The 17,751-nt window shown below is 34.5% G+C and overlaps 1 protein-coding gene across 1 annotated transcript; it reads right to left on the bottom strand.

The window, feature by feature from the left end:
- Positions 1 to 910: 910 nt before the first annotated feature.
- LOC140793570 (myosin-1-like) lies at positions 911 to 13,614 on the bottom strand. Its single transcript, XM_073145106.1, has 23 exons — positions 12,829 to 13,614; positions 11,207 to 11,308; positions 10,980 to 11,123; positions 10,732 to 10,882; positions 10,603 to 10,630; positions 10,201 to 10,366; positions 9,983 to 10,046; positions 9,871 to 9,884; positions 9,690 to 9,774; positions 9,209 to 9,312; positions 8,972 to 9,110; positions 7,988 to 8,106; positions 7,714 to 7,866; positions 7,549 to 7,638; positions 6,562 to 6,639; positions 4,921 to 5,079; positions 4,632 to 4,835; positions 4,134 to 4,339; positions 3,917 to 4,052; positions 3,432 to 3,561; positions 3,163 to 3,309; positions 2,998 to 3,077; positions 911 to 1,842 (listed from the first exon to the last, which is right to left on the bottom strand). The coding sequence occupies exons 1-23, from the start codon at positions 13,174 to 13,176 to the stop codon at positions 1,168 to 1,170; spliced, it is 3,522 nt and encodes a 1,173-aa protein (XP_073001207.1). The 5' UTR covers positions 13,177 to 13,614; the 3' UTR covers positions 911 to 1,167.
- Between the last annotated feature and the right edge of the window lie 4,137 nt (positions 13,615 to 17,751).

Below are 17,751 nucleotides of genomic sequence, written 5' to 3'. Positions count from 1 at the left end.
TATTGATTCAACCGGCGGTTCACCCGGTCTGATTGCTGATTTTCTAAAAATATTTTAATAATATATAAATAGATTTAAATAATTTTTAAAAAATATCTATATTGTACGTATATCCCTCAAAACAAGTATTATTTATATAAATACTCTCATGGTTATTTTCATATTAAGTTATTTTTGTGAAAAAAATAAGTTAAGTTATTTAATATAAAAGGATAAAAATACTATTAGCTAAAAGAAATACTTAAAAACAAAAGTAAATATATTTTTGTCTTTATATATTTAAATTTTAATGGTAGTTTATTTCAAGTAGTATTCATGCAAAAAATAAGAAATTTAAAACTGAATGTTTTGCATTTTGAGAGATATACATGTAAATATGAACTCTAGTTAGACATACAAATAAATAAATAAACATTTCAAGGGTATATATGCACAAAAAAAAATTAAAAACAACATATACATCATAAACTAAACATTTTAAAAATTTTACTAAAATATCATTAGAATATAAAATAGAATAATTAAATATTAAAGATAGTTATGCAATTCAAGAACCTTACCCAGTTACCCCTGCCGATTTTCTGATTGATCTTTCTCCCCTTTGCGAAAATGAGATTCATTTGAGTTCATATCGTGACTGTTACGGGGTTTAAATATAAATTTGATTTTGAAAAAATTTGCCACTAAGGGAAAAATAAAAATGTCCAAATAATCTATCAACACGAAGAAAATAAGACTAACAGGGTAAACAAGTCCATTAATTTACACAGATGCCACAATTTATGGATGTATAAGGGCAGAAGAACCTGGTTTTACCAAAATTATTGAACCACCTGCTGCTCAAGAAAAAGTCATTCATATAATCACTTATCGATCTAGATATGAAGAAATATTGTATGACAGCTCTTAATTTGCAAGAAACCTACTTGCCATTAAGCCAATTCAACTCCAAGTAATTACATACAATCGTGTTGTTGGGGTCACCTATAGCAAGGGGCATGGAAAACCTCTACAGTTGGTCTTCCATCATTCACAAAACCAGTGCCGGAAACTGGTTTGTTCCTTCATCATTTACAAACGCTGAGAAGGAAACTGGATTTTGTATTATGGAGATTCTCAAATATACGATGCTTGGCTTATAATGAGATGGAAGATAAAAGAAATGTTTCAAATGATCTTTGAGCTGTTCAACCTTCCCCACCATTTTCTCTTTACCTTATCGGAATTTGCTTCATCAGTTCCCAGCTTGTTTAAAATAACCTTAGTCTCACGTAGGCGAAGGTTAAAATCCTTCTTCCATGATTCAAAGTTCTGTTTTAGCCGCCTCAGTTCTCTTTCTGGATTGAGGCTAGCTTCTGCCTGCCCAGACTTCACCTCCACCAGGAACTTTGTGTCATCAACAAAAACTTGACTCCGTTGCTCGAATTCTTCAGCCAAGCGGCTGATAACACTGAGGCCTGCACTCATTTCACGGTCAAGGACCCGTGACCCCAAATGTGTCCCACTGTCCTCACGTCTCCTGGTTGCGACATGGTTTGTGTTACTGTCCCAGCTTTGCTCCACCGATGCATCTGATATTCGCTCAGCATCATCCATAGCAAGGCTTTTCTTTGCGATAGAAAGGCTGGACTGCAAAGATCTCATCTGCTTTTGCCACACTTCTTCCATAGATCTCATCTTTTGCTCGTATTCTAACCACCGGTTGTCATATTGCTGGAGTTTCTGATGGAGTATGTCATTCTCTTCTTCCTTCTCTCTAAGAGCAGCCTCAGCCTTCAAAATTCTCCTTTGTAGCTCTGCCAAGACAGATGCCTTAACCAGTATCTGATCAGATTCAGACCCCTGAACAAAATTAAAAATAGCTTCAGCGATTTACTCCATGCACATAATCAACAAAGAAAAGGTCAGTTCAAAAGACATAAAGCTCCAAGGCTGAACCAGCTCCTACTCAGTGGCATCTGCTTGAATTTTTCTAAATATTTCACAAAGTAAATAAATGAAAAACCAGAACATCGATGATGCATAATTGCTTCTATGTATCACATTCAACTAATATTTATATCCAAATAATAAGTGCAAGGAGGATTAAAATTGTCCTAAGAGGATACAGCAATTTTTGCAGATATGACTATGTAAGTCCAATAATAAGATGGTTACAGTAGCATGTCATCAAAACTAATGGTTAAAGCCTGTCTTATAATGATATATAATTAGGTTTTTACTTCATTTTCGATGCATGAAGGAAAGATTTTCATCATCAGAAGTCCAAGTATCTGAATGATACTTGTACGAGGCACCTGTACAAAACACCTGTCTTAAAATACTTGTATCTGAATAATACTTGTACAAGGCACCTGTCTTATAATGATATATAATTAGGTTTTTATTTCATTTTAGATGCATGAAGGAAAGATTTTCATCATCAGAAGTCCAAGTATCTGAATGATACTTGTACAAGGCACCTGCACCCACATAAAAGGAGACAAAATACAGAGTTGACATTAAGAAATATCAAAATTGTGTTAAATTGCAAATGAATGTATTTAAATCTTTCTCAGAATCCAGTTTTATAGGTGTGGTTGTACTAACATTAAAAAGGAACTGTTTGCAACAGTCTTAAAGTATTTTATTAGAATAGCAAGAATGGAGAAAAACAGAGTATTCTAGCTTCCTACCAGAAAGAGAAACCTTAGTTGGCAAAACTATTTTATCTAGGAGCTGAAAATTGAAGTAAAAAGCTAAAAAAATTAAGGAATTGATAAAAAATTTAATTAATAAACAATCTATATGCTAATGTTGCATAATGAAGATCTATATTAATATCTTCAAATTTAGCCTATGAAATCAATTTCCAAGTAAGAACTTTTGCAGCAAATCCTATGATGTAGGAAGTTGAACATGTAGAATGATTTATATTAGATTGTGAGATGCATCTTTCTTATGCATCAATGCATGTTGCAAGGGAAAACAAGTTGACTTATTAAAAAAATACATTACCTTCTTGTCTTCTAGTCCTCTTATGTTGTGCAGCAGGGCTATATTTCCAGAACACCTTCTAACGAGCCAACCACGGATAACTGTATAATATAACTGAAGAATCATTAGAGCAAATCCAACTGCATCATGTCTACCAAAAGACATTAAGAAAAAAGAGATTCTTACCTGACTGTATTACCACCGAAGCATTACGAATATCTACAAAGTTCTTCCTAGCAGCCCCTCCTTTAATATTTCTCTGCAAAATGATTGCAGCTCTGTGACTCTGCAGCAAGCCCAAATATACTTGTCTTGACCTCTCACCCCTAACAACTGCAAAAATTTATAAAAAGCTCAAATCAGAGATTGAAATAAATAAAGAAACAAACCTTAAATCAGAAAAAGAAATAATTTCGAAAATCTAATTCCAATATTTTGAAGATTAGAAGATATACATGATTGCAATGTAACAATTGCTCTTGCCCGCTCCCTCACATGATGACGGGCTTGATAGCCTCTGAAGCAGCTCTGGACCCTTAAAATACCATGCAGTGTGCGATTTCTTGTATCTTCCAGTGCGCCAATCTTTATTTTCAAGAGTCCATGATGACACCAACAAAAGAAAATTTTGACTCAATACTCTCACGTGATCAAGTAAAACTCAGCTAAAGATGTACTAATCCTTTTCCAAGGGATCAAACAAATCATACTCTCACAAAACAAAACAAAACAAAAAAAAGAAATTGTGGTACCTAAAGCTGATGCAAGTCCTCAAATGGATGCATTTATTGGGGAGTATTATGTTATGGATCATAGTAAAGACATGTAGCAAACAATCATATATTACTTGGTGCACTCTACATTACCAAACTAACAAGTCAGGGCAGTCGATAATGTGAATCAATCTTTGTCAGTTGACAACCAACAGTAGTTATCTCACCTGACCAGTTCGGAAGAACAACTTTGTGTATCCAACTTGGTACATCTCAGGCAAAATGTTGAATTGCTGAAGAATTGCAACTGAAACACTAAGTGGGTCTTGAGATGCAACGTTCTCAAGAAGAAGAAAGCCATACCTGGTATGAGATAGAGCATTTATACCTTCTGAAATGGATAAGATTGCATAAATGATCTGGAAAAGCACAAAAGTCACTTACCGTCTGGCAAACTTTTGGTGAGACATTCTCGTAGGATACCCAGATCTTGAGATTCGGACTACTTCAAGAACACCACAACACCTAAGTTGTTGAAGTACCAGTCCTTGTTCATAAATTGCTGGACGTTGTGAATTGTTTGGCTTAATGCATCGTATAAAATGGGGTGTTGTACTCTCGAGTCTTTGCATCAATTGGAATAGTTGCCCCTAGAGATCGCAAGTAAAAGTTAATCGACATTGCTTATGTTATAGACTGTCCTGAGATACATTTGGGACATCTTGATGCAGACTGGGTTTAGATACAATCAACTGATAGAAGCCAAATCCAATAATATTCCAGCTACAAGAGATGCAGGGAGATTGTACAACACCAAAACAAAAAATAAAAATCGTAGCACTTCTACTCTTCACTGAGACAAAGTAAATAAAAGCAATCAAATCCATACAGCATCATATGAGCAATCAAAGTTGAGCAGAGAAAAAATTGCCAAAGATTTACCTTAAACTTCATCGCCACACTTAGCTTTTGGGAATCTGCTCCACTTGATCTATATGGATTTGATGACAAATTATCAGATTGTGCAAGCATCTTGGATGCAAATAATTGAGGAAGAATGCATTTGCTTGAAGCAAGGAGTTGAATAGAATCCATGTGCAATAGATCCCTATTCTTCTCTAGAAATCCCGAAGTGTCATAGGCCACCTAATTTTGGAGTTTAATTTTCAATTACATTGGATTAATAAGCAAAGATAAATGTTGTATGAGTCATATAGGACATAAGGCAAACCTCCCCCGCATAGTGACGAACAGTGAAAGCTTTGCCTCTTTCTCCTCTAAAGCAAGAATTAAAATCAAGGTGCTGTTTAAGTTTGTTCGCAAAAGTGAGATCTGTACCATTAGGGAAAGTGGACTCCTCATCTAAAAGAGACAACAACCCCAAAGGCTTCTGCATAGTGTAACAAAGAAAAAGTTGTGTCAATAATATACTGCATCTAATGAATATAAGATAATTATCCTTTTCTTGCATATTGACATCTATAGATCTCAGCAGCAGAAATGTAATAAAAATTTCACAAATATATAAAATTTCATCTTGCTTTAATGATTCACCCACTCTAACTAGAAATGTAACAAGTTTACTATGAATAGATCAAAGTGGGTAACAATATCAGATTTTCCAATTAATATATCATGATAATGAAGGAAGAAAGGCCTTCAAGTTATGCTATTTCACTGTAAAAACCTATAATATTTATACGACTTTGGGCATCCACAATTCTGTACTAACGTGCTAAAAGAGAAACTTAATTTTGAGCTTGCCACCACAAGTAGTGTAAACGAGCTGAACTTGAGTGAGTTGGGCCTAGTTCAGCTCAGCTCAGCTCGATAGCATTTTTTTCTCAGCTTGAGCTTGGCTGGAGCTTGAGACAAGCTGAATAAAGCAGGCTCAGCACAATAGCTCAATTGCGACCTCCTCGTCATCTTTCATGACAATGGCGTCTCCCTCGACACCGACTTATCGTCTCCCTCAACACTGGCAAAGAAGAAGGGGAACGCAAAGTTGCTTGCTCCAGTGAATCAGTGGGGGAGGTGGTGGCGAGGTTGACTCTGATGGGATTGAAGAAAGGCAATGTCGGTTGAGACAGAAGGGGCAATCACTTAGGATGATGGAGTGTTTTCAAAAACAATGGCGAAGCATGGTGGCTTGTCATGATGAAGGAATATCTCGTCTTGTAAGGGATGTGGTGGCTCAAATCAAAACAAAAGGAAAGGAACATGGTGGCTTTATTTGCAAGCCACTAATTTGTTGTCACTTCTAATGTGACTTGCATAGTGATGGAGGAAGAATAAAATATTTTGCAGATTGTGTTAAAGACTAAGCTGGACAATCTAAGGGCTATGGCTATATATATATATATATATATATATAAATAATGTTATGGTAATCGAGCTCCAATCGAGCGAGCGAGATGACTCTAGCTCGGCTCAGCTCGATTAATTTTTCAAGCTAGAAAATTACGAGCCTTGCGAGCTGGTGAGTTCTTTTGATAGCCCTAACCACAAGTAATGTTAAATAGCACAACGAGCCGGATGAGCAATTGCTAAAACTAAGTGCATTAGTCCACTCTCTTTTGATTGGACAATACACTAATTCATCACAATATTACAAACTAGATGGCACCATTGATGAAAAGAAGTCATTACTTCATTGCTAAGTGAAGTCCGGGGGAAGTAAACTGTAAAGGAAAAAAAGAAAAAAAACTCTGCTTAAATATGCTTTAACACAACAATACAGGATACCAAGGAAATAATATTAAGTAAAGCATCCCCTCCACAAATATTCAATACTTTTGGTAGCTAAGCATAGGCAATCAACTGCAAACAAAAGAACCAGTAGGTAGAGTAAAACGAGTAAACTATTCCATACTTTCTCAAAAAGATTTAGGCAATCTTGGTTGTCCTCGAAATCAACCTTTGCCCAGTCTATGCCATCTTCAATATATTCCTGTAGACAGAAAGGATAGTATGTATGTAATTTTTTAAGAGATCAAAACTACAGAATCAAAACATTTGGCGAAAAAAGATTTTAAGAGACACATGAGAAGATTATCTATAAGAAATCAACAACAAAATAGTTACAAAACATAGAAAAGGAAAACAATGATAGAAGTGGAAAAGAAGTTAACTAGTGAGCTATGCATGACAAGTAAAGAGATAACTATATCATGACAAATATCAGAAGAATAAGGAAAAAGAATGTGATTAGAGAGAATACATATTAATTGATTTAAGGAGCATAACACAGCAAACCGAGATGCAGGAACATCAAACATACTTTTAGTTTTTTCGGGTAGTCAAGGCACGTACAAATTAGGTTATAGATTCTACTATGACTAAATACTCGATAATTCAGAGACCATTTTGGACTAACAACACCATCCTTCAAGTGTGCATAATTCATAAAAATAGGAAAGATGAAGCTCTAACGGCAAATATTAACTTAAGTTTCTGTTTCTAAACACCAATGAGCTCTAAAGCAAATTCCAGATACTTAAACTATCCTTCATTAGGATATTAACTCCATCACTGATGATTCTTATGGTAGATTTGAATGTTTTGGTAAGAAAAAAGAACTACAACTAGAATAGAAGAAAGTAGAGGCAACCTTTCAGACAAGTTTTCATAAGAAGCGTGTTATAATAATCATCTCTCTGCATAAACTATCATTCACTACCATAGAAGAAGATTTAAAATAACAGAGGCACTAAGGAACTTAATAAGAAATGTCACAAGAAGCTAAATAAATCAAAAATATAACCATAAAATTTGAACTACAGCATGACAAAATCACATAAATCTTCATTACCTTATTTGTTTCTCCCTTTCTAGTTACTAAAAGATTGCACAAACTTACCTCTTGTTCCAGTTTAAACAAGTGGCGATTGAAGTGTTGTTGCAGCCTTTCATTAGCATAATTAATGCAAAATTGTTCAAAACTGTTCTTCTGCAAAAGCATGAATTCATTATGAGAATTTATCTAATAATTCCAACAGGCACATTCACGTGAGAAGAAGAGTACATCAAAAGATTCGAAGCCGTAGATATCAAGTATGCTAATAGATCTGCCAGTGCGACGCTTGCCTACTGCAAGTGATTTGTTGATCTGTTCTACGAGCCATTCAAACAGGCTAGCATATAGTGATTTAGCCAATGCATCTCTTGTGTCAGTTGCCTATAATGAAAAGCAAAATAAGCTGGTGAGTTTTGAGTCACTCTTCAACAAAGATGAAAAATGAAACCAATATACCTTCTGGTTCAATAAATATTACTTCTAATTGAGAAACATCACGAACCTGTGAAAGAGTAAGTTTCTGGACAATATTGTCATTGCCAACTCTCATTTTACGAGTTGATAGAGCTAATTTAAGATTGTCAAAACTACAACCAATAAGTTTAGCGACAGTAAGTGCACCTGAAACATTACCAGTTGTCTTTAGTATAGAAACAACAGATGCACCACAGAAGATAGCCAAAGTAGAAGGTTAACAAATGATATGGCATAAAGTTAATGATAAGATTAAAAAAAATGTAGATTTGAGTTAACAAAAGAGCAGACTATAAATCTGGAGAAGAAAAGCAAGACGATGATCAAGGCAAATTACAGCAAGTGGGAAATTTAAAGTGCTACATACATAAAGAAAACAAAATGACTGGAAAATCAGTATATGCTGGTTTGCAGACAACCCTTTATATTATAAACATGGACTTGGTATGGTAATGCATGCATCTGCATGTCCAATTTCTGAGTCCCTCTCCACTCTGAAACTATAAACTATTGACTCCATATCTAAGTGGCATTCTCATACTTGTGACATCACATTGACTCATGTACTCTGAGCCTCTGAAGTAAATAAAAGGGTTCAGTTAACAGACTATAACAAATTCACATGCATAACAGAACAAGTTGAGACCTGAAATTTCATGGCATGAATAGATTTTTATTGAATCAAATAATAAAATGTCAAGGATCAGGAAACATTACCATCATTAAACAATGGAAAACTGACCTAATTTTAAGAGTCTTGTGGAGAACATAGGACACTCACAACTGAAAAGAAAGCCTGCTCTAATAATGGACAAGCAATAAGAAATAAAATCGATATTTGTCGAATTGGTGGACACAATCTGTACAAAGTTTAGGTAGTACAGAAGGACCTTGCTCAACTTGCCAACATCTATTTTGAATGAAAATATGGAAAAGAAAAAAACTTGAAGAGGGTATAATAATATGAGAATAAATTGATGTATCATAAAAGAGATTGCTTGTAGGGTTTTACCTTCATCTGCAACCACTTCAACATGGTTTTCATTATCAATCACAGTAAATGAAATTTCTCCCAACCATAGGACTGCACCAAGCATTGCAAATACATTCTCTTGATCCTCTTTGCTGATATGAACAACATTCATAGCTTCCTGGAACAATGGAAGTTAGTCAGCATGACAGTAGTGTACACTGAAGATATTATAAAGTGTAAGTATGAGACAAACTTGGGAAGCAATTAGAGCCATACCAGTACAGATCGAAACATTTCAGAATCATCAACACCAGCAATTGAATAGCAAGTGCTCTGCTTCAGATACTTATACTCATTTGCATGCCTCAAATTCAATTTCTCTATTTCCAGGAAAAAGAAAGCAGCATTTAAGCTGGTAAATGAGAAGTTACAACAAGAGAACAGTACAAAGCAGAAAATATAAGAACATCTCCAAAGTCCAGAAGAGATATGGCATCTAAAAAATAAAAGATCATATAAGTTCCACAATGATATCTTCCTAAAATAATGAATATGAAAAATAATATATAGAAGCATCAGAGAGCTACTGAGCTAACAGTGCCTATGTTTGAGAACAAGAGATAGTTGACTTACCTAAATGTTAAAGGGAGATAAAAGAGTTGAAAGCAAGATAAAAGAGAAAGAAAAGCTATCTACGATAATAAGGTAACTGCTAAGCTGATAAAAATTATATATGACATAAATGGAGGTTTCATACCTCTTAAAGACGAAGGAGCACCAGAGCAAAGCTGATAAAAAATATGATATGACCGTTCACCAACTGCACATTGTACAACTCTTGACTGCACAAGAAAAAATTGGAGCAATTGAAATAACAAAAGATGAAATTACTTTTGTTCCAATAAAAAATACCCATAAAGAGGGTAAGTATTAAATACCTTCTCAAGTAGAACTACCGTTGACAGCAAGCCAACAAGGAGGTCAAATGTCACAGTTAGTCCAAAATGAAGCATGTTTAGTGCAAAATAAAGAGAGTGAGCAGGAACTTACATGTTTGAATCATGGCACCACAAATTTTACCAGTAGCACTGAAATGGATTTCAATAAGCTTTCCCTGAAATTGTAAACCAAGACATGAGTGAAAAATCTCAGAAGAAACACAAGTTATCAGCACAAGAATCTCAGACATGTGCTAGTAATTGTGTGGCTTCAAGAAAAGTTGGTAGATGACAACATGGGAAGGCTGGAGGATACAGTAGATAACTCACAAACCGACTGGAATTATCGTTCCTTGATGTCTTTGCATTGCCAAATGCCTCAAGTATTGGATTGGTCTGTAAAATTTCGTACTCTATGCCGCTACCTCCTCCAAGAGAAGCCAAATACTGCATTGCTATCTTTGCAGTTTCAGTTTTCCCTGCTCCACTCTCACCACTAAAAAGAACAAAATGATAAATTTGGTATTTGAGAAGATTGATTGGCTCTATGAACTTCATTATGAATTTATGATGCAGTGAAAAGGGAACAGACTCTGAACTTCTATAGCATAGAGTACAACGTACCATAGCATATAAGACAATATCAAATTACATTATTCTTTTCCTTATTTTACCATAGATTTATTACATATTAAAGCAGTGGCCAGAAAAATGCAACATCAACTTACAAACCTTATAATAATCGACTGATTCATTTCTTCTGCAGATAAAGAATTGAACTTATAGTCAGTGGTAAAGTAGATAAAATGACACATTATAAAAATTAATCTAGAAATGAAAAGCTAACTTCATCTAGATTACCTCTTATCATTTCACGTATGGCAGTATCAGCTATAGCATAAACATGTGGGCTGTCCATAATTTTACGTCTATATGCTTCAATGAAATCATTCCCGTAAAGACGGACTTTCTTAAATGGGTTGATAGCAACCAAAACTGGGCCTGCTTTAGTCTAAGGTGAAAAAAATGAAAGAAAGATGTCTTCATGTGACAAAATATGAATCTTTAGAGGTTAATACAAATTATTTACATGAATTAATAGTACTCACATATATCATGTCTTGGGAGTATCTATATTGCAAGTTGTACAAAACTGATGGTTCATGTAGATAACTGAGCTGCATCAGATCGTCCACACCATCAAGAATTTCAGGATTTGCAGGTAGAAGACTCTCGGTGTTCACTTTTAACACCTGAAAATGATAGCTCCGATGATGAACCAAAATACATCAAGAAGTAAGATCAATTTTCATTAGTGTCAGATGGTATATCTTACCCCCTCCTCAGGAAGAGACAGAAAAGTCTCTGACCCAGAAGCCGAAAGTATCTTGCCTAATGCCCAATCACCATTTGTAAGCCGGCACCAAGCTTGAAGCTTCTGAAACAATAAACTTCAATATGAAATTCTTGCTGTCAAATGCTAGTCTGAACACTGTACCAATAAACTTATAATCATACTGATAAGAAAATTTTCTATAAATTTTATGTTACCAAAAATCAGTAGTTCAGAACTACAATATACAAGATGATGTATTGTGAGTTTGTGACAGTATGACCACAATGTCTTGTAGAATCTACTTGACAACAGTCATAAGATTAGTAAATTAGCATCACTCAAATGAAGCCTCCCTTTACAAGAACATGAATACCTTGGAAGTCAGAACAAAGTTCATTGTAAATCAATATACAAGATGTGGCTAAACAGTTCTGGCGGCCAGGAAAGAAAACTTTTCAAAGAACACGAACAAAGATAGAGAAGTACATGTAACTCGGCTGATCAGTTAACATCATTTTAGATACCATCTATAGTTTGGTTTCAAGATGTATTGTTTCATTAAGCAGTAAATCTATCAAAATATATGTTCTAATTTCACGTCATATTTGTTATGATACATTTTATTGTTTATGCAATCAGCAATCCCCATAATGAGATTCAATGCCTATCAGGACCAGGATGAACATCAGATATTTCTTCATCATAGCATTATGTCAAAAAATATGAACGAGCCCAATTATTAAAAGTTTTTTGTTACAAGACAGATGTTATGCTAGTTGTTTAAAGTTGGAAAATGTACTGAGGAATCCATATACCTCTATTATAAAAGAGGTGAATCAGGATAATGAAAAGCCAATAAAGAAAATTGTACTAGATTTTGTATGTAGAATCAACATTATAACTACAGCCCTTCAAAGACCAAAAATCTTCATCTCAGTGGGATACTACAGTTAAACTCGTGAGGTAAATTATATCTAACAAAGGAGGTCTACAATATCAAATTACCTATTATTACTTATTATCAAATATAGATATACTAGCCATTCAAGCTAATGATATCCAATTACTGTGAGACAGGAAAAGAATTTCAAAGAATTTCTTGCAAAATCAATTTTTTAAAACAAAAGGCAACTTCAAACAACGAGAGGAGGCTCATCATAATGCAACAAAGATAATTTAAAATATTAGACTAGAAGACATCCAAGTTTCAATGATGCAGAATTGTAGATGAAGAGTTTTGCAGTCTTATGACGAAAAAACAAGTTGGGTGTGTTTAGCTAGGACTGAAAGGGAATGTGAGATAGTATTAACAGTGCAGTCACCAGACGATCCTCAAAGTATTGTAAAATTAAAACAGATACTTGTGACGCAATTAGGCAACATCAATAATGATCAAGAGTAGGATAGCCAATAATCAACCATTCTGCAAATTAAGCCAACAAGTTCTTTTAATATTATGAGTTAGAAGACAGTTCAGTACGCAAGCAAAGATACATAACTGTTTGCGAGACAATATTAACTCAAAACTTGTAAAAGTTGCATAATTTACGAGCTAGATTCTAAAATGGCAGAAGATCATTAATTTCTACGTGAATGGAAGTAAAAGATGTAGAAGTGTGCACCTTTTTCGCGCCATAAGAACTAGTATCACTCCATCTGGACTCAATTCGTGTCGGCGACACCGCAGGCAACCGAGACATTGCGGATTCCCCTTCTTCTTCTTCCAATGGCCTCTCCTCCCGTGAAGTGGTCTTTGAACTGTACGGTGACTCGTCGTTTCCCTCTATACCGCCCACCTCCTCTTCCTCCAAAGCTCCGAGACTGCTCGTTTCTTGCTTCTTTCCACCTTCCTCCGCCGAAGGAGAACCTGTGGTGAATCGGAAATCGAGCGGCAAAGACCGCACCGACTTGAGCGCGAGCGGCACGCGCGATTTCACGGCCGATCTCTTCGGCATTTCCACTGACGTCATCGCAATCGGACCAAATACCCTCCCAAATCGAACTGAAGCCCTAGATGAACTCCCGAATCGCGATCAAATCAAGAGTCGTTCAAATATTCTCACAAATATTTAGCCTAATCCCCAGCAATTCAAAAGAAAACCCAAACATTCAAACAAAATGGAGAGATAAATAGAGCCGGACGATTCTTGGATCTAAAACATCGTCCACCAGCGGAAACCTTGAAGAAAATCCAATAAAGTGGAAAAAAGAAGAGAAAAAAAAATCCTAAACAAACGAGTAAATGATCTCCTAGTATCTCTGAATCGGTTTAATCAAGAAAAGAACCAATTCGAGAGAAATGGAAGCGAAGTAAAGAGAGGAGCTCCTCTGTGTGCTCTCTCCTTCTCTCTCTCCTTTTCCCTCACCTCCTCTTCTATTTTTTTAATACCACAAAAATATATACGCAGATATTATTTTACTCCCTTGGTCGATAAATTTCTTTATATCCTTTTCGGAAAGTTCTCCCACCGTTCACAAAGTGACACTTACGGTCGAGCAAATCCCCCTCCGATCAAAGAAAAATAAACACTAACGGAGTTAACGGCTACGCCGAATGACTGATTTACCCCTACACGTACCTAGTATAATACGGAATATATATTCCCCGGTAAGGACGAAGGTGGAATTAAGGGTGGGGCCCAGGAGATTCAGGTTAAGATTTTCTATTTGAATTTTGAAATACAATTAATGCGGGGTGTTTTCTGCAAAAAGAGGCAAGGACGTAAAGAGGAGGGAGCCCGTCGAGGCTAGCGTCTTGGGCCCGTTTCAAAAGTGAACCGTCGGATCGAGATCCGACGGCGGACATAGGAACTCAACTGTTTCGCTCTCCTATTCTTCGGTGGAGAAAAAGCCGGCAAAAAGCGGACCTGGGAAAGCCGGTCACGTGTTGAGTTGTCGTCTTAGAGTTTGGATCCGGACGTTCAAATGATACCATTTCCCATCATTAAACTAAATATTAAACCTTTTTTTCTAAGTACACCATCATAACATCCAATTCGATTAAGTTTACACCGCTATTAGAAGTCATGAGTTCAAATTCATGTAGACATTAGAGTTGATACTTAATAAAATATTTATTAAAACACTCTCTACTATCGTATAGTTTAAATTTGTTGTTTGGTTTGTTTAAAAAAAAAAAAAAAAGGTTTAGGCCATGTAATGTTATTTTCACATAAATAAACCAACCTTATGGTCCAAAATTTTCCTTTTTTTTTCTTTCAATCATATATCTCCAGCTATGGGGCTAACTGGAATGCCTTGTAATCCACTCAGACTACATGTGTGGTAGGGCTAAATAGTCAGAGGTGGGTGATTGAGAACAACTAAGAACTCAATAGAGGAGTTGTTTGGATAGAGATTAACCAGCCGAACAAATTGGCCTCAATAAATTTTTTAAGAACAAATTATTAAAAATAACTTTTATTTTTATTTTTACTATTATTTAGCATTCTAGCTATGTTATAGGTATTTAGTTCTTTTAATCATATAGGTGCAAAATAATTTTAATTTTCTCCGGTAAAAATTTGTATTATTGGTCGCTATCAAGTTAAATTTAAGTTGGTTGGCTAATGATAAATGCCCATGTGATAGAATTTAAAATATAAGATGTTTGTAATAAGTTTTCTATTTTTTTTTAATGGTTTCCAAAGAATATGGGACAAATTAGATTCCTTGCAATAGTGATCTATACATAAGGATAGGGCCCTAATAAAGTACATTGTTCATGTGCAAACTTTTATAGGCCATAACTCATTGTCCTCTTTCACCATCTGGATAATTAATGATCCCTTTGAAAGCTAATTCTTTTACTCCTTGTGAATTACTTTGTCAAATGAACAGCTAACAAATTAGTGGAATTGGTCGTTCCTCTTTGGCTGCTATAAAGAATTAAGCCCTTCACATTTCATTGTTTGATTCCATCTGAAATAAATTCCAATTTTGACTCCCAAAAAAAAAAAAAAAAACTAACATATCATTTGCTTTGTTGCACTTTGACAATCTTATGCATGATTGTTTCTAACAAAAGCTAGAGTTTGGAAGTTATCCAAAGCTAGAGTTTAGATAACTTTAGGTTTTTCCATTTTCTAGAAGAAGCCAGATCGAATTCCAGTGTTGGAATGCTTCAAAAATTATAAGTCCCTACTAATTTTAAGTATGGTTAATATTTGCTTTGACGTCAACTAACATTTTTTGTTAGACTTTACACAATTATTACTCACTATAAGAGTTAGCTCTCTCTGATATATATTATTCTTAATTTTTAATCTTAATGGTAGGACCCGACGATTGCATTAAGTGATTGGCCTAATCATACCTACTTTTAAGATATACTTGTTGATAGCATCTTTCTTATGTTTACATTAACTAGTATGTTTGTTTTTAGTTGATGAAAGGTCACCATATTACTGTTAAGCTAACATGTAGTAATTAATAATGTTCTTCAAAAAGTGGTCTCTTGCTATATACCTACATAAACTTTCTATTTCATTAGCTACACGGAGTTGAAGCAGACAGCCATGTGAAGAACAAACCATGTGAAGAACAAGCCATGAGCCCACGATGATGATGCAAACTAGCAATCTCTCCTCTTCTAAATCATCACGGCATGCTCGCCGTCAAGGAAAGAAAAAGAAAAAGAAGAAAAAAAAGAGAGCATGCATGATACATTGAAACTGACATGAAACACCAACCAGCATATATATATATATATATATATATAAATATATTTAGCGACCGTCTCACGCCATACTTGGGGTGTTAAAAATGGATATATGATATGACTTTCAAGCTACTACTGAACCCAACTTTTTAACTAGTTTGTGAGGTAAAACTTTTGATGATAGATTTTATCTAGTGTTAGCTTGTTTTTAGTTCAAGCTAAGTATATATATATACTAATAAATAATATTTTTTAAGCTTATATAGATCTAAGCGACGCAGTTTTGGCTAAGCTTGATTTTTTTTAACCACCTTGATAATATATATCATGCAATTTTCTAATTCAAAAAAAATATATAATCATATTATTTCAAAAAAAAATCTATAAATGTATATATATATATATATATATTAAAAGGTTATTACGCCTTAAGATGATATATTTAATATTTTTAATTTTTTTTAATTTTATGCGATAATATCTATGTTAAAACTACATTATATATTTTATGTTTTTTCTTATTTTTGTTATGTCAATTTTTATTTAGTTCTATGTGTTTCTTATTTTCTTTTATATTCTTTATATTTTCAATAGTTTTTATTTGTTAAATTAAATATATTATAAATTAAAGATCAATATTTATTTCTCATGTAATATGAAAATCTACGTAGAGGGAATAGAATTAAACCAAACAATAAAAAAGTATTAAGATTTCCCTAGTTTTGAGATCTGCTAAAGAGGAATGGAAAATTGAGGAGGGTAGTGGTCCATATCGTATCATAAATCAGTCGACTCAAAAGTCTAAGTTGTCAGGCGAACAAGTGACCATCCAAAGTTCTAGATAGGCAGATACATCTTGGTGCAAATTTGATTAGGCTATAAAAGAAAGTTGATAAGAGTAGTAAAGGTAGAGAGGGGAAGAAGCGGGCACGGCTAAGAGAAAGAGATATCCATATGTGAGGGTGTGGTTATTATTATAATAGAAAGGTTGAGAGGAGTGGAGAAAAGGAAAAAAGAGAGAGGATGGGTGGAGCTGACATCAACTCAGAGCAAAGATGGGGACCTTAATGACACAGGGCCAATAATGGGAGTATGTGATTTTTGTTCACTGATCATCATCTCCTTTGGTAAGGAATAAGTAAGTGCTTGGAAGCAGAAGGAGTGGAATAATAATTGTAGCTCTTTTTTTATTTTTTATTTTAAGGTTCGCATTAAGTTTGAGAGGGTGATCAAGCTTAACAAGTACGGCACTAGGTGTTTACCGGAATGAGTGTTTCTCTAAGTAAAACGTTGATAATTTCAGGGGTTTTTCAAGTAAAATATGAATTCTATTAGTGTTTTTGTTGAAATGGTTTCGATAATGCTTTGTACCCCCTTAGCCTAGAAGGGTATTTGCTTAAAAATACTTAATGGTTAAAGTATTTTACTGAAATGCTTAATAGTTAGAACGTTTTAGTTAGGACTATAATGAAATAAATCATTTTTAGTATTTAAATTTAGATGTAATCTAAATTGGTCAAAAACTCAATATTGGGCTTGACCCTCCCCATCCGGCTCACTTATAAAACGCTTAAAGCCCACCCATTAGACCTGGCCAGGTAACTAACTCGCTTCCAAGCTTTTATCACGGTGTTATTTTTAAATAAATTTTTTCCAATATATGGTATAATTAATTGTGATCAAATCAGTTCCTTAGAAAAAAAAAAAAGTGAGAGATGATCAGCCTATTTTTTACTAGAGAAAGACGAAGATAAGAAGTCATAAAGAGGTCATAAGAAGCTTAGCAAGCAACAAGTCATTTCATCAAATTTTACTAATTTGCTAATACAAACCCATAGCTCATCGATCGATCACAATTCATCACCCAAATAACTAGGTGATTTGT

Source organism: Typha latifolia, chromosome 8, assembly GCF_019914945.1.
Source record: "Typha latifolia isolate L0001 chromosome 8, TyphaL0001v2, whole genome shotgun sequence".
Classification (NCBI taxonomy): Eukaryota; Viridiplantae; Streptophyta; class Magnoliopsida; order Poales; family Typhaceae; genus Typha; species Typha latifolia.
Note: the sequence above shows the minus strand (reverse complement) of the source record. Positions and strands in the feature narration are given on the sequence as shown.

Coding starts and splice junctions, on each gene's coding strand:
- LOC140793570 (XM_073145106.1), bottom strand. CDS start 13,176: ATGACGTCAGTGGAAATGCCGAAGAGATCGGCCGTGAAATCGCGCGTG. Junction 11,309..12,828: donor GTTCTTATGGCGCGAAAAAG/GTGCACACTTCT, acceptor TTATTGTTTCAG/AAGCTTCAAGCTTGGTGCCG. Junction 3,562..3,916: donor TGTTCTTCCGAACTGGTCAG/GTGAGATAACTA, acceptor TTGAAAATAAAG/ATTGGCGCACTGGAAGATAC.